Raw genomic sequence first — 26,397 nt, 5'->3', positions numbered from 1 at the left:
GTTCTTTTTGCCCATTTTCTTGTTCTCCTTTCAGTTTCCTTTTTCTCAACTATCTTTTTTATTATCTTTAATCACTATTATCTTTTATTTCAACTACTTTTCTTTTCAAGTATCTCCAGACAATATGCTAGCTAATGAAACAAATATAAAGCAGATAAAATAGTACCAAATGTTTTCTGATTATGATTAAATCAAATTAGAAATTAAAAACAGAAAATCTCCAAACACTTGGAAACTAACATATATCTAAGTACACAGATGATGAAGGATTTGAAGGCCTGTGAGAGTAGGGACCCATTAAATAAACCCACAAGCTGGGCTCAGGTGGCTCATGCCTGTAATGCTAGCTATTCCGGAGACTGAGATCTGAGGATTGCAGTTCAAAGCCAGCCCAGGAAGAAAACTCTGTGAGAATGTATTGCCAATTAAGCACCATAAAAGCTGGAAGTAGATCTGTGGCTCAACTGGTAGAGTGCTACCCTTGACCAATAAAGCTCAGGACGGCACCCAGTCACTGAGTTCAAGCCCCAAGAGTGGCACAAAAAGTAAATAAAATGAATAAATCCACAAGCTAGGAAAGGGTATAGAGGAATATGAACCAGTCAGGAAGCTCACCACAATAGGAGCTGTGGGCTTAGAAACAGTAACAAAAGAGCCAAAGAATGAATACCCATATCTTATTTACTTTCTACTTTTTACTGTCCTGTCCTATTGTCAGCATTCATATCTCTCCCTATCTGTGTTCATTCCTAGAATTCCATATACATACCCACCTTCCATACTTCCTCATCATCAGTTTTCCTATTGTTTTCTTTCCTAGTCCAGGATTATCAGTTTACTCACCCAGCCATTGGAACTATTATATGAACCAATATAAATCTAAACTAGGACATTTCTTCTTCCTAACAAACAACTCAATGTACTTTCCTGAAAATTCTGCTCAGTGGGAGTCCCAAGTGGGGCTGCAATGCAATAGCTGACCCATCAACTTCCAGCCACACCATTCTTGTAGGTACACTCATCTATAAACCAGAAATACGCTATTTACAGGTAACGAAGCAGGAAAAGTCAATACCATTAGAATGTCATCAAGTTGCTCCAATAAGCTCCTGTCTTAGTCTGCTCTTGTACTTAACATTCCATTTAACAAAGGAATAGTACAGCCCATATCTGATAGTTTGTTTCACTAAAACAGACTGTACTTGTTTATCATAAGGATTTGGGGGGCATATAGTCACTTGTTATCTTATTCTACCAAGACCAAACAGCAAGTCAGGAGCTCTTTTTTCAAATGGAAAATTGTTAGCAGAAGGTAGAAGCCACGCTTTACTACAGTTTGCCTGTGGTGATCCAACAGCACCATACTACATCTATAATTGCACAGATCTACTGATATCATTTTGTTTAATATGTCATAGGATTATGAGGTTCAATAGCCTGGATCTTTTATCTGGCTGAGTGGTTCAAGGTATAACAAATGTCTCTCTCTGTTTTGAGGAGATAACTCAAACTTATCCAGACCAGCAGATCTCTACAGACTTCACCAGTAGGGAGAGCCTGAATTTTTACAGCTGTTGCCCAGTATGTATCATACTTAGCCATCAAAGATGCTTTTACTTGCTATGCACTCGTTCCATTTAGTGCAATGCCATAATGATCAATCAACACAATATTCTGCAGACTGTCAAAATGATGGGTGTCCTTCTAGACATGAAAAACTCAAGAAACTTGATAGAACTGAGTAGGACAATGAAAAGATTCTGTTTTCCATGTTATGTGAAAGTAAACTTGGTTTAATTTTTCCATTGTCATAAGGATGTGGATGAGGGGACAACTTGCTAACTAGGTGTATATCAATTTCTGGAGATTATTGATTTGTGTAAACACATCACATAATCGATAACATGAATTTAACCACTATCTTACTAAGTGTAGATTCCTGAATCATTTACCAGCCCTACTTGACTCTTCTTTACAGAGATGAAATAAATGAACATGTATATAATAAGTAAAAAGTAATTGAAATAAAAGACAATAATAAAAGATTTTTAAAAGATAGTTGAAAAAAGAAAGTAAATTAAATGAGAACAAGAAAATGGGCACAAAGAACAAGAAGGAGGTGACAAATGCAAGAATTAATTTGGAGGATTTGCACAAATATATTTCAAGAACTATTACAAACCTGTAGTAATCAAGACAGTGTTTTAATAGAAGGTAAATAAGTAGATCAACAGAACAGAAAAGATTCCAGAAGGAAATTTATATACATATGTGTAGAAAGAATATACATATTTTTATAAAACATACATATACTTACAACATTTTACAGAGGATTAAAAACAATTGGGTGAGGAAAGGGCAAATTTTTCAACAATTATTTCAGCAACTGGATATATATATTAAAGAAATGAATTCAGGCTAAGCCCCAGTGGTTCATGTCTGTAATCCTAGCGATTCAGGAGACTGATATCTGAGGATCACAGTTCAAAGTTAACTGCACCAGAAAGCCCATGAGACACTTATCTCCATTTAAACACGAAAAACCCAGAAGTAGAGCTGTGGCTCAAGTGGTAGAGTACTAGTTTTGAACAAAATATCTCAGGGATAGCTCTTGGGCCCTGAGTTCAAGCCCTGGTAGCAGCACAAAAAAATGAAAGAAATTCATACTTATATACAGAAATTAATTTCAAATGGATTATAGTCAATGCAAAAACCTAAAACTAGAAAACATCTAGCAGGTGAGAAAATTTAGTGACATTGGATTATTAATTTTTCTCACATAGGGCTGGGAATGTGGCTTAGCAGCAGAGTGCTTGTCTAGCATGCATGAAGCCCTGGGTTCAATTCCTCAGCACCACATAAACAGAAAAAGCCAGAAGTAGCTCTGTAGCTCAAGTGGTAGGGTGTTATCCTTGAGCAAAAAGAAGCTAGGGACAGCGCTCAGGCCCTGAGTTCAAGCCCCAGGACTGGCAAAAAAAAAAAAAAAGAAAAAAACTGATATGTTGCACTTGATCAAAACTAAAAGCTTCTCATAAAAAGAGCACTCTTATTCAAATGCTTGTGGCTCATGCCTATAATCCTAGATAATAAGTAGACTGAGAGCTAACAGTAATGGTTTGAAGCAAGCTTGTGCAGAAAAGTTTGTAAAGACTCTATCACCAATTAACCATCAAAAAGGTGGAAGTATAGGTATAGCTCAAGTGATGGAACACCATCCTTGAGTGAAAGAGCTAAGGGACAGAGCTTAGGCTCTGAAATCAAGCCCTCAGAACCAACAAAAAAACAAACAAAAAAGGAAGAAAAAGTTGGGCACCAGTGGCTCACACCTGTAACACTAGCTACTCAGGAGGCTGATATCTGAGCATCATAGTTCGAAGTCAGCCCAAGCAGAAAAGTCCATGAGACCAACTCCAAAAATCTACTTAGAGGGCTGGGGATATGGCCTAGTGGCAAGAGTGCTTGCCTCCTATACATGAGGCCCTGGGTTCAATTCCCCAGCACCACATATACAGAAAACGGCCAGAAGTGGTGCTGTGGCTCAGGTGGCAGAGTGCTAGCCTTGAGCAAAAAGAAGCCAGGGACAGTGCTCAGGCCCTGAGTCCAAGCCCCATGACTGGCCAAAAAAAAAAAAACTACTTAGAAAAATCTGGAAGTGGCACTGTGACTCAAGTGGTAGAGTTCTGGCCTTGTGCACTGAGGCTCAGGGACAGCACCCAAGCCCAGAGTTCAACCCTGGGGGTGGGGGTAGGGGAGGAGAAAAGGAGGGAAGAAGAAAGGAAAGAAAGAAAGAAACCACTGTTATGGGCTGGCAAAGTGGCTGAAGTGGTATACCACCTGCCTAGTAAGCATAAGGCTGTAAGTCCAAATCCTAGTACTGAAGGGATAAAAAGACTGTTAGGAGAATGAAAAAACAAGCAACAGAATCAGAGACAAAAAATTGCAAAGCATATGTCTAATAAATAATTATCTTGTGGCAGGTGCTGGTGGCTCACACCTATAATCCTAGCTACTCAGGAAGCTGAGATCTGAGGATTGCAGTTCAAAGCCAGCCTGGACAGGAAAGTCCTTGAGACTCCTCTCTCCAATTAATGACTTAAAAACCAGAAATGGAGCTGTAGCTCAAAGTTAGAGTGCTGCTAGCTTTGAGCAAAAAAGCTCAGGGATAGCAAGTAAGCCTTGAGTTCAAGCCCCATGACTGCCATAAACAAACAAAAAAAGAGATAAATAAAATCTTGTATCTGGGAGCTATAAAGATGTCTCAACACATTAAGAAAGAAGCACAATATTTTGTGCCTGTCCTGTGGCTTGAACTCAGGGCCTAGACACTTTCCCTGAGTTTTTTCCTCAAAGATAGAACTTTACCACTTGAGCCACAGACTCTCCTCCTGGCTTTGTTTTGGAAGTAAAAATCTCATAGACTTTTCTGCCTGGGCTGGCTTCAAACTGCAACCCTCAGATCTCATCCTCCTAAGTATCTAGGATTGCAGGCATGAGTCACCAGCGCCCAGCAATAGCACAATTTCAAATTGATAAAAAAAAATTTGAACAACTTAGTAATTTAAGATAAATGAATGCCAAATAGTTGAAAAGATGTTTGAAATCATTAGTCAGGAACATGCAAGTGAGAATGACAATAAGGCATTTCTCTATGGCTAGAAGAATGACTAAAATTTGAAATGACTGTTCGTACTAAGACCTGGCAAGGATGTGGAGGAAATGGAGCTCTCATACATAGCTCATGGGAAGACACTGTTATTGTACAATCACTTTGCAAAGCAATTTGGCAGGTTCCTCAAAAGGTAAACTTATGATTCAGCCACTTCACTGCCAGGTTATTTGCTTAAGCTCAAAGAAAATATATGCTCATAGAAAGACTTATCCATGAGTGTTCCTAAAAGCTCTATTTGTAATAGCCATAAAGTCTATCCACAAATAGATAAAAATTGTTGTACAGCCATACATTTTTCATCAATAAAAAGGAATTCAGCACTATGGAAATACAATAAAAAGAAGTCCGATAAAAAAAGTACACCCTGGGGCTGGGGATATGGCCTAGTGGCAAGAGTGCTTGTCTTGTATAGATGAAGCCCTGGGTTCAATTCCCCAGCACCACATATATAGAAAACAGCCAGAAGGAGCGCTGTGGCTCAGTGGCAGAGTGCTAACCTTGAGCAAAAAGAAGCCAGGGACAGTGCTCAGGCCCTGAGTCCAAGGCCCAGGACTGGCCAAAAAAACAAACAAAACAAAAAAAGTACACCCTGCTGGGTGCTGGTGGCACACGCTTGTAATCCTAGCTGCTCAGGAGACTGAGATCTGAGAATCACAGTTTGAAGCCAACTCAGGCAAAAAAGTCAGTGGGATCCTTATCTCCAATTAACTACCAGAAAGCTAGAAGTGGAGCTGTGGCTCAATTAGTGGACTGTAGGCTTTGAACAAAAAAATCTCAAGAACAGTGCCAAGGCTCTGAGTTCCAGCCCTTGAACTAGCACAAAAAAAAAATTTACACTGTGATTTCATTCATATCTTGATTGTGGTAATGAATGTACATAAATGTTAAGCTTTACCAAGTATGTACATTTTAAACATCACCAGATGGGTACAATGGATCATGCCTGTAATCTCAGCTACTCAGAAGGCAGAGATCAAGATCAAGAAGATCAAGTTTTGTAGACAAAATGGGCAAAAAAGTTTGTGATAGACTCAGTCACAACAAATAAGTCAGGCAGTGATGTTCCTGGGGTTTGAACTCAGGGACTTATGCTTGTTAGACAGGTACTGTACTGCTTGGGCTACATCTCCAATCCTATGGTGTTCTTAAATACAATGTCAAAAGGATGATTTATGGGCTGGGAATATGGCCTAGTGGTAAAAGTGCTCGCCTCGTATAAATGAAGCCCTAGGTTCAATTCCTCAGCACCACACATATAGAAAAAAGCCAGAAGTGGCGCTGTGGCTCAAGTGGTAAAGTACTAGCCTTGAGAAAAAAAAAAAAAAAGGAAGCCAGGGACAGAGCTCAGGCCCTGAGTTCAAACCCCAAGACTGGTAAAAAATAAATAAATAAATAAATAAATAAATAATAAATAAAAAGGATGATTTATAAAAGAAAAACTGGCTGGGTACTGATGGCTCAAGCCTGTAATCCTAGCTACTCATGAGGCTGAGACCTGAGGATCATGGTTCAATGCCAGCCCAGGCAAGAAAGTCCATTAGACTCTTATCTCCAATTAACTACCAGAAAACCGGAAGCATCATTGTGGCTCAAAGTGGTAAAGCATAAGCCTTGAGGTTGAAGAGCTCAGGGACAATGCCCAAGCCTAGAGTACTTGAGCCACAGCACCACTCATGGTTTGTTGGAGATAAGAGTTTCAGGGACTTTTTTTCCTTGCCTGGGCTGGCTTTGAACCGTGATCTTCAGCTCTCAACCTTCTAAGTAGCTAGTACTATATAGACATTCACCACTAATGCCCAGCTGAGAGAGAATTTTAAAATGCATGGAAATGGAGATCATCATACTGAGAAAAATAAGTCAAATACTACATGTTTTTGTTCATATGTATAATCTAGATCTAATAATTAAAATGGACATGAATGTGAAAAGTAACTATTCGGAAGAGGGGGATAAGAGAGTAAAGAAGTTTAAAAAAGAAAAACACCACTAAGAAAATAAAATGTCAAACCAGAGAAATTGAGAAAATATGAATTTCATACATATGGTATATATATATATATATGGTGCATACATATGGTATATGGTATATACAAGGAATGCTTACCTCTCAATGATACAAAAACAACCAAACTATATAAATAGGCAAATTATTTGTACAGACATTTTACCAAAGAAACTATAAGACTGGCAAGTAAGTACACAAAAATTTCATCAGTCATTAGGGAAATGAAAATTAAACATTCTTCACAGCTGCTATAACACCTGGAATAGGACAAATAGCTGATAACTACTATTTTTAAAGAATAGGGGGAACTAGGACAATTATACATGGTTGGTAGAAACGTAAAAGTACAACTCTCTGAAAAACAATTTGGCCATTTCATAAAACATTACAGAAACATTTATCATATCACCATTAATTCCACTCCTAGGTATCTATAAATGAGGAATGTTTTCAATGAAAATGACTGAAAGGAACAATAAACAAACTTACAATTATAGTGGAAGAATTCATCACTCCTCTCTGTAAGTTACAGAACCATAAGATAGAAAATCACCAAGGATATAGAAAAACTAAGCAGAGAACTAAGTGCTTGGTGTTTCTATGAATCAAAATGACATTTGTAGAATAATTTCCCAATCAACATCAGAATACATATTTGTGTATCCTTTCCTTCCTTCCTTCCTTTTTCCCTTCCTTCCTTCCTTCCTTCCTTCCTTCCTTCCTTCCTTCCTTCCTTCCTTCCTTCCCCCTTTTTGTTTTTAGATAGGGCCTTGTTACATAGGTCAGGCTGGCCTTGAACACACTATACATAGCCCCCATTCTGATCTAATGTTCATGATACTCCTGCCTCTGCCTTCCCAGGGCTAGGATTCCAAGTGTGTGCCTCCACATCTGAAATATATTCTTTTCTGTTACAAGGAATCCTTAGCTGGGAACTGGTGGCTCAGGCCTGTAATCCTAGCTATGTGGGAGTCTAAGATCTAAGGGTCACAATTCACAGCAAGCCCCGGCAAAAAACTCTGTAGGACTGTTATAATCAATTAACCAAACAAAAGCTGGAAGGGGACCTGTGGCTCAAGTAGTAGAGTATGAGCCTTGAGCAGAAAAACAGTGCCCAGGCCCTAAGTTCAAATATACCCCCCACACACACACACAAGAATCTTCAACCAAAAACATCATCCTAGGTCATTAAATAGACTTTAATACATTTAAGAGGGTAGAAATTGAATTATGGTATAAAGAAATAATATAAAAAATATGTAAACTTATGAAAACAACTTGTTAACAATCCATAATTATAAGTCAAATTAGTATCAAGATGAATGAGAAAATGAACTGTATAGTTTGGGCATGTATGAAATTATCACAATGAAACCTCTTGCAAAATGAATGTATGGTAATCAAATAGAAAAAAAATTAACATGGAAATGATTGTGGATATAGAAGAAGCATCACTTGCACCAAATACATGCTATGGTCATAGATAAATTCAAGAAATATAAGAGGGGCTGGTGATATGGCCTAGTGGCAAGAGTGCTTGCCTCGTATACATGAGGCCCTGGGTTCAATTCCCCAGCACCACATATACAGAAAACGGCCAGAAGTGGCGCTGTGGCTCAAGTGGCAGAGTGCTAGCCTTGAGCAAAAAGAAGCCAGAGACAGTGCTCAGGCCCTGAATCCAAGCCCCAGGACTGGCAAAAAAACAAACAACAACAAAAAAAAAGTAAGAAAAAATATTATGAACTGCATTAAAATGAAACTACACTGTATTAAAAGTTATGTGATGGGGCTGGGGATATAGCCTAGTGGCAAGAGTGCCTGCCTCGGATACATGAGGCCCTAGGTTCGATTCCCCAGCACCACATATACAGAAAACGGCCAGAAGCGGCGCTGTGGCTCAAGTGGCAGAGTGCTAGCCTTGAGCGGGAAGAAGCCAGGGACAGTGCTCAGGCCCTGAGTCCAAGGCCCAGGACTGGCCAAAAAAAAAAAAAAAAGTTATGTGATGCTGTTAAACCATCTTAGAAGGAAATATATAGTATTGAAATATTTTATGGTATAAATAAAATATTAAAATATTTATATCATAAAATATTTCAATTCAGCTGGTCACTGATGGCTTCATGTCCATAATCCTATACTCAGAAGGCTGAGATCTGAGAAGGATGGTTCAAAACTAGTCCAGCAGTAAAGTAAGTGAGACTCTTCAACAACTACCAAAAAAAAATCAGAAGTGGTGCTGTGGCTCAAGTGGTAGAGCACCAAATTTGAGCACAAAACCTCAGGGATAACACCCAGACCGCAAGTTCAATCCCCAGGACCAGCACACAAAACATTTACATTCAGTAACCCACACTTATACCTTAAGATACTAAATAAGATAAAATAAATGTAAATTAAACTAAAGAAGGTAACAGGGTTAAGAACCAAAAATAAGTACATTTAGACTCATAAAAAATATCAATGGTTCAGAAAAATCAATGGGTACAAACACTGGTTCTCTGAAATGATCAATAATATTAACAAATCTAAAGAATCTGACAAATCTGACCAGGAGTTCATGTTTCCAAACTCACAAATGAAAATTTTATGTTACTACAGAACCTGAAGACATTATATGGATAATTAGAGAATATTTCAAATAATCCTTCACACGTAGATTTAATTAATTAAATTGAATGAGCAATTACTGAAATATTATAAATCACCAGATAACTTGAATTTGTCTATAATTAGGGGGGAGCCAGGAGGGACTTGAAGTCTGAGTCTGGGTGCCTTCCCTAGTACTCTACTATTTGAGCCACAGCTCCATTTCTGGCTTTTTTGGTAGTTTAGTAGAGATAAGAATCTGATGGACTTTCCTGCTCAGGCTCACTTCAAACTCCTATCTTCAGATCTCAGCCTCCTGGGTAGCTAAGTTTATAGGTGTAAGACACCACCAGCACTTAGCTGATTCTATAATTTTTGCAAAACAAAATCTCCAGACACAGGTAGTTTCACTAGGACCACCATATTTAACAAAGAAATCATCTCAATTCATCCCAATCTCTTCCAGAACATAGGAGTAACACTTAATGATATAGATATTATATATTATATAGATATTATATATATGATATAGATCTATATATATAGATATTATATATTATATATAGATATTATATATGTATATATATATATATACATATACATATATACTGAACATGCCAGGTGCCAGTGGCTCCCTCCTGTAATCTTAGCTACTCAAGAGGGTGAGATCTGAGGATCACAATTCAAAGCCAATCTGAGCAGGCAAACCTGAGACTCTTATCTCCAATTAGGCAGCAAAAAGCTAGAACTAGGGGTGTGGCTTAAGTGGTGGAGCACCAACCATGATCAAAACAAAACCCAAGCAAGAGTACAAGGCCCTGAGTTCAAGCCTGAATATTGGCAGAGAGTGATCCTGAGCAAAATAGCAGCCAAGAAAATTCAATAATGCCTAAAAATGGTAATATCCCACAACTAAGGTTTGTGGATGAGCCAAGGATAAACCCAGGGTTTATCCTAAAACAAAGTTGTTTTAATATGCAAAAATTAACCAATTCAATCCATTATATTAACAATAGAAAACCACATGTGCAGAAAGTGATTTGAAAAACATAAAATATTCATTTATGAAAAAACTTACAGAAGACTAGGAATAAATGGAAATTTCCTTCTCATTATTATAATTCCCAATGCACAGCTAGATGGTGGCCCAAGTGATGATGTGGGTCAAATAATCTTCCCTCCAGAGGGAAATTGGAGGAGTTATTCTAATGTTTGACAGATCTTTTCAGACTCCATTGAAAGCGAGCCCAGTTCAAGAAGTCAAAGTAATGAGGTGAGATTAAGGGGAGAAAGACTTAATCTTTTACAAAAGAAAAAGGAAGACATCTCTGAGATCTGTTGATGATAAAGGGCCCAGAAAGCTAAGAGAATCATATAATACAAATGGTATGGGGAGAAGTGACTAAAAGATACACCACAATTTCTCACATTTCTTATCCTCCTTTGTAGAAGCAGCCAGTCCTAGGGGCTTGAACTCAGAGCGTGCACACTGCCACTGCGCTTTTTTGCTCAAGGTTAGCACTGTTCAAGCACTCTTATCACTTGAGCCACAGCTCCACTTCTGGTTTTTTTGGTGGCTAATTGGAGATATGAGTCTCACAGACTTTCCTCCTCAGACTGGCTTCTAACTGTGATCCTCAGATTTCAGCCTCCTAAGTAGCTAGGATTGCAAGCATGAGCCACTAATACTTAGCTAACAATTTGGCATTCTTAGACTGTGACTATTCCTGAGCACCACTGCCCATTAGAAATCAACACTTTTGTTGAAAGTAAGTCTGTACAGTGTCTGTTACTCATCTTTCTCTGTTTATTGACAAAGATCTAGATCTTCTAAATATGAGAGCTCTGACATTGAGATTGTACTACGTACAAAAGCACTGGAAACTAATTGGGTTAAAAATTAGCATTCACAAGCTTCAGAATGTTTAAATTAATCCTTTGCTTGAGAGCACATGCAACCACTAATTTTAATTTGAGAACATATTTCCATTCTTACAAAGTTATAAGCACTACCAATCCTGCTGCGATGCCAAAATTCCTGGAGTTGAATGACCTTCTAACAAAGTATTATCAGGAATTAACCTATGAAATTTTATATTTAAGCATACCTTTTTTTTATTTCAGGGAAAAATTTGGCCCTACGAGTACCAGTACTATCAGTATGTCAACAAGTTGTTTAATTTGCTTATTTGGGGCATTGATTTTTTTTCCTTTTGAAGAAAGATGACCTTGCTGTACTGAATTTCACAATATTTCAATAGCAAATAAAAGAGAAAGATCCATAAGTGATAACATGCTCAGAGTTAAGACATTTTCACTGTTCTTTCTCAAGGTCCTGACATTTCCCATCACCCCTCATCTGAGCCAATTTTATTCTGTGTATGTGTATGTGTTTGTGTGTGTGTGTGAGAAAGAGAGAGAGAGAGAGAGAACGAGAGAGACTGAGAATTGAACTAAGTACCTCTTGCGAGTGCTCTACCAATTGGGTCACACTTTCAACCCACATCTGAGTCAACTTTAAATCTTTTTTGTGCAAATACTGGGGTTTGAACTCAGGGCCTAGGCAGTCCCTTTGCTTTATTGCCCAAGGCTACTGCTGTACCACTTAAGCCACAGCTCCACTTCCAGGTTTTTGCTGCTTAACTGGAAAGAAGACCTCAGCCTCCTGAGTAGCTGGGATTATAGGTGTGAGCCACCAGTGCCTGGCTTAATTTTAAGTCTTGATTAAGGCTCCCTGCTTCTGCACAGGCCCCACTTCTTTGCTAAATGTCCTATATTACTTGATTTCTTTTTGTAGTACTAGGGGGATTGAACTCAAGGTCTCACATATGCAAGGTAAGTGATCTAGCACTTGTACCATTCTCCCAGCCCCTTTATTAAGTGATTCTAAGAATGGCTATTATCAAGAAAACTAGCAACAACAGATACTGGCAGGAATGTGACCAGAATGCAAGGCTACTACACTGTTGGTGGAAGTATAAACTTGTTCAGCCACTCTGGAAAGCAGTGTGGAGGTTCCTCAAAAGGCTAAACATAGAACTCCCCTATGATCCCGCAACCCCACTTCTGGGCGTTTACCCAAAGGATTACAAACAAGGCCATACAAAAGCTACTGGCACAACCATGTTCATTGCAGCACTATTTACCATATCTAAAATATGGAACCAACCCAGATGCCCCTCCATAGGTAAATGGATCAAGAAATTGAGTTATATATACAAAATAGAATTCTATGCTTCTGTCAGAAAGAATGACATTGTCCAATTCGCAAGGAAATGGAAAAACTTGGAAAAAATCATACTAAGTGAAGTGAGCCAGACCCAAAGAAACATAGACTCTATGTTTTCCCTCATTGGTAATAATTAGTGTATGTCTAGGATAGTCCTCGAAAATGGTCACAATAGCTCAGTTGTACATATGATCACATAAGATGATGCTAAGCGAAATCAACTCCAAATAATGGAAACAAGAAGTTTATCATTGTTGTTGTTGTTTTTAACATACTAGATGAAATTAATTCTTTTTTTCTTTTGTTTATCTTCCCTTTCACCACTGTATTTGATTTTGGTACCTTGGGTATTGTATATATGTTTGTCTGAATTAGGGAAGGGAAGAGGCACATCAAAATGGTAAGACAAAGGGTAAAAGGTAAACCAATGCAACAATAATACTTACAGGACATTATGTTGCAAACTAACTGTACAATTTGGTGGGTGGGGAAGGAACTGGAGAGGAGGGAAGGTGGGAGAAAAGTGAGGGAGGAGGTAACAAGTTTGACAAGAAATGTACTCACTACCTTACATATGTAACTGTAACCCCTTTGTATATCACCTTGACAATAAAAATAAAATTAAAAATATTTAAATATTAACAGCTAGAAAGCTTTATACTTGAAACCTAGTTTTGCTCTTTTGTGGAGTTTGTTGTTGTTATTGTTTTTTTGTGTGAGTATTAGGGCTGGTTTTGAGCCATGATCCTAATATCACAGACTTCTGAGAAGCTGGGATTATGGGCATGAGCCACAGGAATCTGGTTTAGAAACACTTCTTTAAACAAAACAAAACTACATAGTGGACAAATCTTAGTGTATAATAAGGTTTTATTGTTGGCATTAATTCATTAAAAAGCAACTACATGTTCCATCCCTGTAGTGAACAAGTAACATCTACATTTATATCCCAAATAGAATATTGGTAGGATAGTATACTTACTTTCATGCAAAAATGTGGAAGTTGTCAGATGCTACTGATTCGCACCTTTATTCTTAGTCAGGAGGCTGAAATCGGAGGATCATGGCTCAAATCCAACCCTGGCAGAAAAGTTCATGAGACTCATATCTCCAGTTAACCAGCAAAAACCCAGAAGTTGAGCCTGTGGCTCAAATGGTAAAAGATCAACTTTAGCAGAAAAGGCTAAAGGAGAGCATGAGGCCCTGAGCTCAAGGCTTAGTACAAGCACAAATGTAAATAAAATAAATAAACAAATAAATAAAAATATGGATGCTTGTAACAAACCTGAAGTGGCCAAGATTTTCTATACTTGTAAGCTTCTCAGTTTTCCATTTGCTCTCACAAGGAAAAATGCCAGCCTCAGTCTAGTTAGAATTCTGTCTAGGCAACCTGAGTATATGTTAGATGTAAGATTTGGGGCAGAGGATGTAGATTAATGGTAGAGGTCTTGCCTAACACAGGAAAGGCCTTAAGATCTATTTCCAGCACTGGAAACAAAAGAATGTGAAACTGTAATGCGTTATAATTCAGTTGTGTTTTTGTCTTTTGGGAGTTAGTTTTTATGAAGTGCAGCCAATATTGCGAAAATTACAGAACCTTAAATAAATTCACCTAAGTGAGATGAGTGAGTAGATTTTGGAATTATTATTTGGTCATTTCTACCACAATTCTTTTTAAACTGGTATAAATCCATAAAAACATTATTTTGTGTACATAAAATTTATATAGCATGATATTAACTCCTTGAAAGTATAAAATTCAGTGGTTTTAGATATACTATCAAGTTATTAATTACAATTCTTTTTTTTTTTTTTTTTTTTTTTTTTTGCCAGTCCTGGGCCTTAGACTCAGGGCCTGAACACTGTCCCTGGCTTCCTTTTTGCTCAAGGCTAGCACTCTGCCACTTGAGCCACAGCGCCACTTCTGGCCGTTTTCTGTATATGTGGTGCTGGGGAATCGAACCCAGGGCCTCATGTATATGAGGCAAGCTCTCTCGCCACTAGGCCATATCCCCAGCCTCTAATTACAATTCTTGATAACATATTTTCTGAGATTTATGATTTGCTCCAATGGCTCTAAAATAGAACAACAAAAGCCATTTTCTCTAAAAGAAAATAATGTCCTCTGAAAAATTGAAATTATTGCTCAAACTGGCTGTTATAATAAAAGAGCAGCTGCAGTGATAAAGAACATGAAGAAAAAAGGAATAGACTGAAGTACTGAGACTCAGAGGAGCAAAGCCAAGACTGTTTTGACACGTTGGAATGAAAAGTTGGAGAAGAATTTTAGTCATCTAGACCTAAAATATTTTTAAATGATAGAAAAAAAACCTCATGGCCTGGTGTTTGCTTAGCTGCTCCAGTTCATGTCATATTAAGTTCATAGGGACTTCTTATTGATACTGGGCACTTCATACCATCAGAATTTCCTGTAAGGCTACATGGAAGGAAGGTAAAATTCCTTTGCATACATCCAATTCTGTATCCAGATGATGTGCTCATAAAGGATCATCCAAGCTAGTATGCTTTGAGGCATATTTCTTCAAAGACCAAGAAATAAGTGGACACTTCTGAAGCTGACAGCCCTGTGTCTGTGTCTGTGTGTGTGCACTCCAATATTAAGGCTTGAACTCAGAGTTTGGGCATTGTGTGCCCTATTATGTCAGCCATAGCACACTTAGGGCTTTTGGCTAGTTAATTGGAGATGAGAGTCTCATGGAATTTCCTGCCCAAGTTGGCTTTGAACCACAATCCCAAAATCTCAGCCTCCTGAGTATCTAGAATTACAGATGTGAGCCACTGGCACCTGGCAACATAATATATTTGAGTGAATGGAAGGATATAAACAAAAGAACATGAAACATAGTGAACGCAACTGAAAAATAAAGAGAACAAATTACTAGGTTTTTATAATAGAACTATATGAGAAAAGACTTGAAATTGAGCTGGAGACATCAGCATAAACTCATACCCTTGCAAAGCTTTCACTTTGTCACTTCAATTATTTAAACTGCCTCTCCTAACCAAAAGCAGTCATGTGGAAAATTCTAAAATACTTTAAATCCCCAGATCTTATCCCTTTCCTCACCAAATGGAATCAAGGTTTGGGGGTGGCAGAAGGAAAGAAAGCAAAATGTATGTAGAAGCTAGCCACTGGTGGCTCATGCCTCTATTCCTAGCTATTAAGGAAGGCTGAAATCTGAGGATCATGGTTCAAAGCCAGCTCAGGCAGAAAGTCCATGAGACTCTTATTTCCAGTTAACCAACAAACAACTGGAAGTAGAGCTATGACTCAGTGGTAGTGCACTAGCCTTGAGCAAAAAAGAAAAAAAAGAAGCTCAGAGACAGTGCCCAAGCACTGAGTTCAAATCCCAGGATTGGCACACAAAAATTATATCTAGAATATCTTGTTGTCATTGAGTAAGAGTACTTTCATAAAATATTTGTAGAACATCAAAGAAAAAAGGCAAAATTTAAAACGCTTATTGTTTGACCCAATAACTGTACAAGAAGTGAACAAATTCACTTTAGCAATGTTAATAGAATGCCTAAATTCCTATCAATTGGAGACTGGTTAAATAAATTGTGGTATACTGCTTTATGCATAGGGATATATTTGAAAACTGTATTGTTGGGCAATTACATCATTGTGCAAAATCATAGTGTATACTTACACAAACCTAGATGGGATAAATAGTTTCATGTGGTCTCTGATGCAATCAAGATACTTAGGAAGCCTGGTATGACTATGGCTGCCATTGGTTTAACACAGCATACTATTTTGCAGTAAGTGTCATGGTGGTTTTGGTTTTGGTTTTGGTTTTGGTTTTGCACTGCTATTGATTGAACTCAGGCCTTCACATATACAAAACATTGTTCTAGCACTGAGCTACACCCCCAGCCCTAAACTTTTTATTTGTTTGTTGGGCGTGGGGCTTGAAGTCAGGGCCCAGGCAGGTACTGTCCCTGAGCATTGGTGCTCAAGACTATCACTCTACCACTTTGAGCCACAGCTCCACTTTTGGTTTACTTTTGGTGGTTATTAGAGATAAGGGTCTCATAGACTTTTCTGGCTTAGCTGGGGTTGAATCGTGATTGTCAGATTTCAGCCTTCAGAGTAGCTAGGATTACAGGTGTAAGCCACCTGTACCTGGCACTAATATATTTTACATACATACAAATACATTCTCAAATACTGATTATAAAGTATGGTATAATAAAATGCATAAACAAATAAGGTAGTTATATATTATAATTATCAAGTATTATATGTTGTATATAATTGCATGTGTAATACTTATATGACTGGCAATCCAGGTTTCTTTTTATTAGCATCACCAAAAACACATAAGAAATAAACTGGGCTGTGATGTTATATCACTAGATGACAAACAATTTCCAACTTAAGCTAGGCATGGTAGCACAAACTTATTATCCTAGCACTCAACGAGCTGAGGCAAGAGGCCACAAATTCATGACCAGCCTAGGCTACATACTTAGTTTGAGACTAGTTTGGGCTGTCTAGTGGGACCCTGTCTCAAAAAGCAGCAACAGATAGAGATGGGGGTGACATTGACCAAAATGCAATGTACTCACCAGCTGATATGTTGAATTGAAACCCCTTTATACAATTAGTTAAAGATACTTTTAATAACAAAAAATAACTGGGCACTGGAAGCTCATATTTGTAATCCTAGCCACACAGGAAGCTGAGATCTGAGGCTCACAGTTCAAAGCCAGCCCAAGAAGACAAATTCTAGACTCCTATCTCTAATAAATCAGCAAATATAAAAGTGAAGGTGTGGCTCAACTCCACCAGTGTGGGGGGAAACAGCAAGGGCTAGCACTGATGGCTCAGGCCTATAATCCTTGCTACTGAGAAGGCTGAGATCTGTGTATCACAATTTGCATCTAGTCAAGGCAGTAAAGTCTAGTAGACTCATCTCCAATTAACCACCAAAAAACTGGAAGGAGCTGTGACTCAAGTGGTAGATCAGTAAACATGAGCAAAAAAAGCACAGGGACATTGTCCAGGCCCTGAGTTCAAACCCCATGACCAGCACAAAAAAATAAAAGAAAATAAATCAAGCAAGAGTGTGAGGCCCTAGTACCTGCAAACCAAACAAAAACAAACAGAACAACAAACAAAAAACAACAGACAAGGGGCTGGGGATATGGCCTAGTGGCAAGAGTGTTCGCCTCGTATACATGAAGCCCTGGGTTCAATTCCCCAGCACCACATATACTGAAGTGGTGCTGTGGCTCAAGTGACAGAGTGCTATCCTTGAGCAAAAAGAAGCCAGGGACAGTGCTCAGGCCCTGAGTCCAAGGCCCACGACTGGCAAAAAAAAAAAAAAAAAAAAAACAGACAAGAAATAGTCAATAATATAAAGTACTTTTGAATTCATTTATTAAGTAGAAAATGCATAATCTAGGAACCAAAGGCATAACAATAAACCACAGCAATGAAAATGCCTCTCCAGTTGGATTTGTATTTGGCAGTACTGGGAATAGCAAGCACTAAGAGCCTTGTGCTTGCTAAACAGGCCTTCTTCCACTTAACCAAATCCTCAAGCTCCTTTTTTTTTTTTTTTTGCTTTCTTTATTTTTTGTTAAGTGTCTCATTTTTTGCCTGGCTTGTGATCCTCGACTTCGTGCTTTTTCACGTCACTTGAACGACAGGTGCATGCCTCTGGGCCCAACATTTGTAATTCTCATGCACCTGGGTCAACATTTGTGTACCATCATGCATAGCCATAGTTAAAATAACATTTTTTAATCTTTTATAACAGATCATAGCTAGGATTAGAAGCATGAGCCACTGGCACTCAGGTGGTTCAATATACTTTTAAAAAATCCTGGAGGTGTGCCGATGATATATTCTTAAGATAAAAAAAGCAGTATATTTGGTGGGGTCGGATCTTTTAAGTGTTTATAATCTTTTAAGTGTTCATAATCTTTTAAATGTTTCTACTTTAATGAGGGAGATGGGACTATGTTTGCACAGGCTTCATGCCATGTAAAATAGGAAAGAAATGTTAGTACTTTGCCATGGTATATACGTAATACATAAAGATATACAGAACTAGAGTATTGCTATGGTTTTTTTAACCATACATTGCTAATATATACCTACATCAAAACATATACTCCATAAATCTACAATTTTGTGTCAACATAAAAATGAGAAAAATATGCAAAGTGCTGCTTTTTCATGCCTGTAATATTAACTTACTTAGTAAGCTAAGAATTGAGGATGGTTTGATGTAAGTCCAGACAGAAAGATCCACGATAATCTTACTCCAATCAACTAGCAAGAACCTGAAGGTACAGATGTGATTTAGGAGGTAGTGTGCTAGCCTTGAGTGTGAAAAGAAAGTGTAAACTCAAGGTTAAGGTCCTGAGTTCAAGCCCCAGACTGACACACATAAAGAAAAGGAATTAAAAAAAGGTATAACTTCATAAATCAAAATAAAGATGATATCATCTATTCTCATCTATCCCTCCATCTTGTAACATTAACAAATAATCTAACAGAAAAAGTTACACATATGAAACAAATAGTGTTAATCCTAAAGTCTTAAATCTCTTCTCTTGGGGCTGGGAATATGACCTAGTGGCAAGAGTGCTTGCCTTGTGTACATGAAACCCTGGGTTCAATTCCTCAGCACCACATATATAGAAAACGGCCAGAAGTGGCGCTGTGGCTCAAGTAGCAGAGTGCTAGCCTTGAGCAAAAAGAAGCCAGGGACAGTGCTCAGGGCCTGAGTCCAAGGCCCAGGACTGGCAAAAAAAAAAAAAAAAATCTCTCCTCTTATTTATACTAATGAATTTTTCATATCATTTAAACAGTTCCATGTACTTATTTTTCACAGAGAGAAATTAAATTCACTAAACACTATGTTGAAAATGAACTGTACAACCTGTGGGTGTAGATATGAGGAGAAAACAGAGAACAAGGGAAAGGGTGACATTGTCCAAAAAGAAATGTGCTCATTACCTAATATAACTGTAACGGCTTTGTACATCACCTTTGTAATAACAATAACAATTTTTAATAAAATTTAACTTGTTAAAGCAATTTTCAATAAATGAATATATTTTATTATTTGAAAAAGAGAAATAGCAAATGTGTGTATGTGTGTGTGTGCCAGTCCTGGGGCTTGAACTCCAGGCCTGGGCAATGTCTCTGAGCTTCTTTTGCCCAATGCTAGCACTCTACCACTTGAGCCACAGCTCCACTTCTAGCCTGTTGCTGGTTAACTGGAGATAAAAGTCTCATGGACTCTCCTGTCTAGGTTGGCTTCAAACCATGAACTTCAGATCTCAGCCTCATGAGTTTTAAGGATTATAGGCATGAGCCACTGGAGCCCACTAACAGCTTTTGCCTCTGGGAAAAGGAAATGGATAGAGAACTGGAGAGTGAGAAAGTGTTCAGTGAATATCTCCTTTGTGCTCTTTGGCATTTTTTGCTATATACATATATACTATTTTTGAAAAATAAAAATAAGGCATGGATTTTAGCATGTCAAATCCTATAATATAGAAGTATATTTTAATAATCAGATAGTAACAACTTAAACATGAAATTATACCAAATCTATAAAAAGAAACTTGAGTTCATGATACCGAATAGTTTGTGTCACAGTTTTATATTTACATTACACTTAAGTGTTTTAAATATGGTTAAATATCAATCTAAAGGCACTTTGGACACAATCCTAAACCTACTAAATAATAATAAAGGAACCAAAATATATAAACCTATCAGGGTAAAAAGAGCAAGAGGGGGGCTGGGAATATGGCCAAGTGGCAAGAGTGCCTGCCTTATATACATGAAGCCCTGGGTTCGATTCCCCAGCACCACATATATAGAAAACAGCCAGAAGTGGCGCTGTGGCTCAAGTGGCAGAGTGCTAGCCTTGAGCAAAAAGAAACCAGGGACAGTGCTCAGGCCCTGAGTCCAAGGCCCAGGACTGGCAAAAAAAAAAAAAAAAAAAAAAAGAGCAGGAGGAACTATAATAGTAGATAGGTATTTCAGCAAATTTGAGGAAAAATGAAAAGCAGGTGCATGAGCAGTAATTAACTTGACAGAGTAAAGAAAGCAATAATTTGAATGTCTCCAAGCCATTTTGCCCTCCCTCTTCCAATAGAACTGTGATTAATTTCTTGTCAGTCATGGGACTTGAACTCAGGGCTTGGGAGCTGTCTTTGAGCTTCTCTCTGCTCAAGACTAAAGATCTATCCCTTGAGCCACAGCACTACTTTCAGTTTTTTAGACCTTAATTGGAGATAAGAGTCTCATGGGGAGTTTTCTGCCCAGTATGGCTTCGGCCCACAATCCTCAGAACTCAGCCTCCTGAGTAGCTAGGACTATCGGTGTGAGCCACCAGCACCCAACAACAAACTATGAAATTTTAAGACTTGGAGACATGAAGCACTTCCACACAAAGGTGGATGTGAGGTCTGTATATGCAGAATAGAAACATGAATTGATGAATCATAGCTATTAATTTACCAAGTAGGAGGGAATTCGTGAATGGTCCATTCATCACATTCCTCAGTTTTATTCTGAGAAGAAATTGAAGCTGTGAAGGTTTAAGCACATAGACATCAAGCACAGTTATTAGAGACTGGAATGAAGTAGGGCTACAAAGATATAAAACCAAAATTGGAGCCAGGTACAGTGACCTACACCTGTAATCCAAGCTACTAAGGAAGCCGAGATCTGGGGATCACAATTCAAAGCAAGCCAGGGCAGGAAAGTCTATAAGATTCTTATCTCCAGTTAACCACCAAAAAGCCAGAAGTAGAAGTGTGGTTCCAGCTTTGAGCAGAAAAGAAAGCTAAGGGACAGAGCTCAGGTCATGAGCTCAAGCCCCATTAGTGGCAGATAAAGAAAAAAAAAGTTGGCATCTGACACAGTGGAGTCACCGCTCCCTGCCAGTGTCCTGCTTCCAGGTTGTTTTTGTGCTGATATTTAAGAGTAGCAGATACAAAGATCTGAGTTTTCCCTTAGTGTAAAAGCTGTCTTACCAGCATAGCAACCTTGGGAAAACCCAAGAATAGACAAATGCATGTCACCCACACATAACTTTTTTTTTAATTTGATGGTTTTCTTTTTTTCTCAAATTTTTATTATCAAACTGATGTACAGAGAGGTTACAGTTTCATACATTAGGCATTGGATACATTTCTTGTACTGTTTGTTACCTCGTCCCTCCTAACCCCCACCCTCCTCCCCCTTTCCCTTTCCCCCCATGAGTTGTTCAGTTCACTTACACCAAACAGTTTTGCAAGTATTGCTTTTGTAGTTGTTTGTCTTTTTTTACCCTGTGTCTCTCAATTTTGGTATTCCCTTTCAATTTCCTACTTTTAATACCAGTATACACGGTTTCCAATATACTCAGATAAGATTACAGAGATAGTGTAGGTACAACCACAGGAAGGTGATAAAAGAAATAATTACCTGAATGAAGGAACAACCCATAGAATGGGACAAAATCTTTCTTAGCTATTCATCCGACAGGGAGTTAATATCTGGAATATATAAAGTACTCAAACATCAGGGGCTAGGAATATGGCCTAGTGGCAAGAGTGCTTGTCTCATATACATGAAGCCCTGGGTTCGATTCCCCAGCACCACATACATAGAAAATGGCCAGGAGTGGCGCTGTGGCTCAAGTGGCAGAGTGCTAGCCTTGAGCAAAAAGAAGCCAGGGACAGTGCTCAGGCCCTGAGTCTAAGGCCCAGGACTGGCAAAAAAAAAAAAAAAAAGTACTCAAACATCAAAGAAAGAAATAGGAAAACGAATATTCTCAGAACAAGTATGAAAGGCCAATAAGCACATGAAAAAAAGCCAACATCCTTAGCCATAGTGGAAATGCAAAACAAAACAACTATGAGTTTCTATCTCAGTGTAGTACGGGAACTCAGTCACGAGAAACAGAAGCCACCACTTAACAGGCCAAATTGTGAGTCTTTACTGGAGAGCCAGAGGACTGCTGGTAGACTCTTGTCTCAAAGACAAGCAGCTGTGAATGAAGCTAGCCCAAAGGCAAAAACCACATAAGGTGTGAGGAATTAAACCTAACAAAAGTGTTACACGTACACAAAACAAACCAGATGAGGGCACTTAAACCTAATAGAAGTATTAAATAAAAGCAAATCACCTAGGGAAACAGTCAGGGTAAATCAAGGGCCAATTATCTAGGGGAAACATAGACCCAGTCTCCTTACTTCACCACCCCAGTCAGAATGATCATCATCACGAAAACAAACAACAAATGCTGGTGAGGATGCGAGAGTGGGGGTGGAGGGAACCCTTATATTCTGTTGATGGGAATGAAAATGAGTATAGCGACTTTGGCAATCAATAAGGAGGTTCTGCAAAAAATTGAAAATGGACTTTTTTTTGCTTTTGTGCCAGTACTGGGGATTTAACTCAGTGCCTCATTGCTCTCTCTTGGCTTTTTTTTTCTGCTCAAGGTTAGTCCTCTGCCACGTGAGCACCATCTATGAAAAGCGTGGTCTTTTTGCTATGTTGAAAATGAATTAAACAACTTGTGGGAAAAGATGGGAGGGAAAAACTGGGAGAGTGTCAGGGAAGGGGTGACATTGTTCAAAAGGAAATGTACTCTTCCTGACATATAACTACAACCCCTCTGTACATCACCTTTACTATATATATATATATATATATATATATATAAAACTATACTAAGCTATAATGCTAATTATATTACTTATAATTATAATTGTTAGAATATTAATTATACTTATAATTAATTGTGGTTATATTGTATTATATTATAAATTAAATTTATTACAATATAATTATACATATAATATATTAATTTCTTAAGGTATATTACTATGCTATCATATATATTAAAATATATTGTACATATTATACATATACATATATTCAGAGGTGGAGCTTGATCTCAGGGCCCAGGCACTGTTCCTAAGCTCTTTTGTTGAAGGCTAGCACTCTACCACTTTTTTTTAAGGTTTCCTTAATTTTTATTTTATGTTCAAATATGGTCTTTCATTGGGCTTGATGTCTTGGATAATCCGTTCAAAGATCGATTAGTCCAACTTAATGAATCCAATGCCCTTCGCGTACTGGTGGAAACACGTGTTGAGCCCGTACTTCCGGATCAGACCTTTGCGGTTAGAGCACATTCTGCAAGAGCGAGATCCCTGGCTGAATTTTCGGGGATGACTCCAGTAGAGCTGCTGGTGACCCATCTTGCTTCCACAGGTCCAATGAGGAAAAAGGAAAGAAAGGCCCTCTACCACTTTTTTTTTAACGGACTGTACATTTTTTTAATAAACCACATAGCAAAAATGACACTTTATTAATAAACATATAGGAAATTACAAATTGAAATCGCAAATACAATATCAAATCAAATATAGTTTGATCCTAATTACATGGACAAAACCCCAGTCTCAAAAATCTTTCTAAAATCAATCATTTGTAAATTACTTGGTTTCTAAAGGGGCATATGGAAAAGTATATACAACTTCTTATACTGTGATATGGCTTATTTAATAACATTTATTTAGAGAAGGCTAAGCTTTCCAAATATACAGCATCTTCCAGAATGAATGTGGAAAATTTGACATACTGGCACATTTCAATTTTATGTTGTTAAATTAAATTTGACACTATCACAGATTTAGCTAGGAAAGCCTCCACAAATGTTATCCAATCTAAAAGAAAATCAGGAAATACCTGTTGGTCCTTACAATGTGATTGTTGGAAGAGGAGCTAAACCACTTGTAAGCGAGAGAGCACAATGACTGGCTGGCCAATGCACACACACAGCCCAACACTGAGGAACTCCCACAACTTTTCATCTTCACGTTCTTGCACCAACGATCCACCAGACTCCAGACTCGTGACTGCGAAACCAGATCTAAAGCCCTGGCTGACAGGTTTCACATGACTTATCTGGAGTTAAGAGTTGCAAACAGTTTCCGGCTAGAGATATTAAGTTTCCCCAATTATCAGATCAGACTTGCCTCCTGAACCAAGAGAACTAATCTTTTATCTAGGCCAAATTCTGTAACTTTGTATTTACTACATGCAAGGTAATGAACAGCAAAACCACCTAGGACTTTTTATAATGGGTTCAAATTCTTGTTCTGATGAGCCAGTCACGATACACATATATGAAGAAGAGAATGTAGCTCAACTATGTTTGTTTTTATACTCAAATGATTATCTTAAAGACAATGTGTAACAGGGCTTGCTGACATTGGGGTGCAGCTGTCTCACTCATGAGCTTTATGAAGTTCAGTTTATAGCAATCTAAGTCAGGAACAATCACCGGGTTAGGTTGGTTTTTTTTTAAGGCCCTCTCTCACCAGAAAAACACATTTCCTAGTAGTGCATACTCTGAAAAATAAGATCATCTCATGTATTTGTGTCTGCTTTGGCCTGTGTCCATTCTGGGAAGATTCTACTCAAGGTGCCAGCTGGGGCACCTGGGTGGGAAAGACAGAAGACTCCTAAGCGCAGGAAGCTTGGTAGTAGAGGACAGACACAAGTATCCAAGGAAAAAAGTCAGCAAAATAAAACATCCAGTGAGTTGGCCAACAGTACCCATGGAGACTATAGTTGTAAAAATATGATCTCACAGTACATGAAGCATAGCTAGAGGAAATGTGTGTCGGAATTACAATAGCTTCCAGTACTGCATATCGTATCTCAGAAATTTCTTATTCAACTGCATTCCCATTACATTTCTCAAGGAAGCAAGTTCATCAGTGAAACAAAAAGGATCTGTAACTGGCCAGAGTTGTGAAATATAGATAAAAGTATGCAAATAACTCAGATTCATGTATACAAATATTACTTAGGAAACACTGAAGAACTGCTGTGATCCGTTTTGCAAGTGCAAAATTAGTAATGCTGTGTTTGTCTAACTCAGCCCCTGCTTTCACAGGGTAAGAAACAAGTTTCCCAGGGCACAGCTGAGAGGTGTAACCACCATGTGCTATAGCTCATCATCAGAGCTGTCAGAAGCTATGCAGTCCCTTTCTGTAGTTGCTAAGTTAACATCTTTCTCTGTGGGTTTTTGTCAGAGTACAAGAGGCAAAATAAATACATCTGTCCTCAAATCTTGTACTGAATTTTCCCAGATACCATCAACTCTGATACTATCTTTCCCCAGCAACCTTTTAGGCAAATTCAGGCCTCATTATTTGCTTTTAGATAAAGTATGTGGTAAGAAGGTGAATTCTGTTTCCAATTCCTCATTTATAAAACACCTGGAACGTACACTTAGAAATTTAATTCAAAAGTTGGCTGGTACATTGTTACTCTACTCTGACTCTTTGGGGAGCCAAGAATAATATTGAACAGGGAGTTCTAGTGTGCACAAAATCAACTCAAAAAAATGGTTGCAAAACGTAACATGAATATCCACAGCTACCTCTTTCAACACATCAGTTCCCAATTAGGTTGTCTTCAGTTTTGAGTATTATGCTGTCTCTACAACGCAGATTTGGCCTCCATCCTTATCCCAGTGTGCTCTCCTGCTCTCTCTCTCTTTCACACACACACACACACAGAGTCAAAAACTGTTACCATTTGTTTTCTCAACCTACTATCTCCTCTAACCCCTCTGGAAAACTTCAAATTTACATCTTGGGGTTTCCACCAAAGATCTCTAACCCCTATCATAAACCAGATATTCTCTTTCAAGGGGTCAAACTCAACTGTAACCCTGTAGTTACTCTCAGAGGCTCACACAGCACCAAGCAAACAATACAAAATGTTGGCAGTTCTTAAAGGAACAGATGATCATTGCTTACATTTTGCAGTCTCTTAATTGATCTTAAGACAATTTTACAAACAATAAAAGTGATTTTAGGAAAATATAAATCTAAGAC

General features: G+C 38.2%; 1 protein-coding gene across 1 annotated transcript; it reads right to left on the bottom strand.

Moving 5' to 3' along the window:
• Positions 1–23,484: 23,484 nt before the first annotated feature.
• LOC125343859 (40S ribosomal protein S29-like) lies at positions 23,485–23,919 on the bottom strand. The gene has a single exon (XM_048336429.1). The coding sequence runs from the start codon at positions 23,740–23,742 to the stop codon at positions 23,581–23,583; it is 162 nt and encodes a 53-aa protein (XP_048192386.1). The 5' UTR covers positions 23,743–23,919; the 3' UTR covers positions 23,485–23,580.
• Positions 23,920–26,397: the final 2,478 nt, after the last annotated feature.

This window comes from Perognathus longimembris, chromosome 28, assembly GCF_023159225.1.
Source record: "Perognathus longimembris pacificus isolate PPM17 chromosome 28, ASM2315922v1, whole genome shotgun sequence".
In the NCBI taxonomy this organism is placed as follows: Eukaryota; Metazoa; Chordata; class Mammalia; order Rodentia; family Heteromyidae; genus Perognathus; species Perognathus longimembris.
Note: the sequence above shows the minus strand (reverse complement) of the source record. Positions and strands in the feature narration are given on the sequence as shown.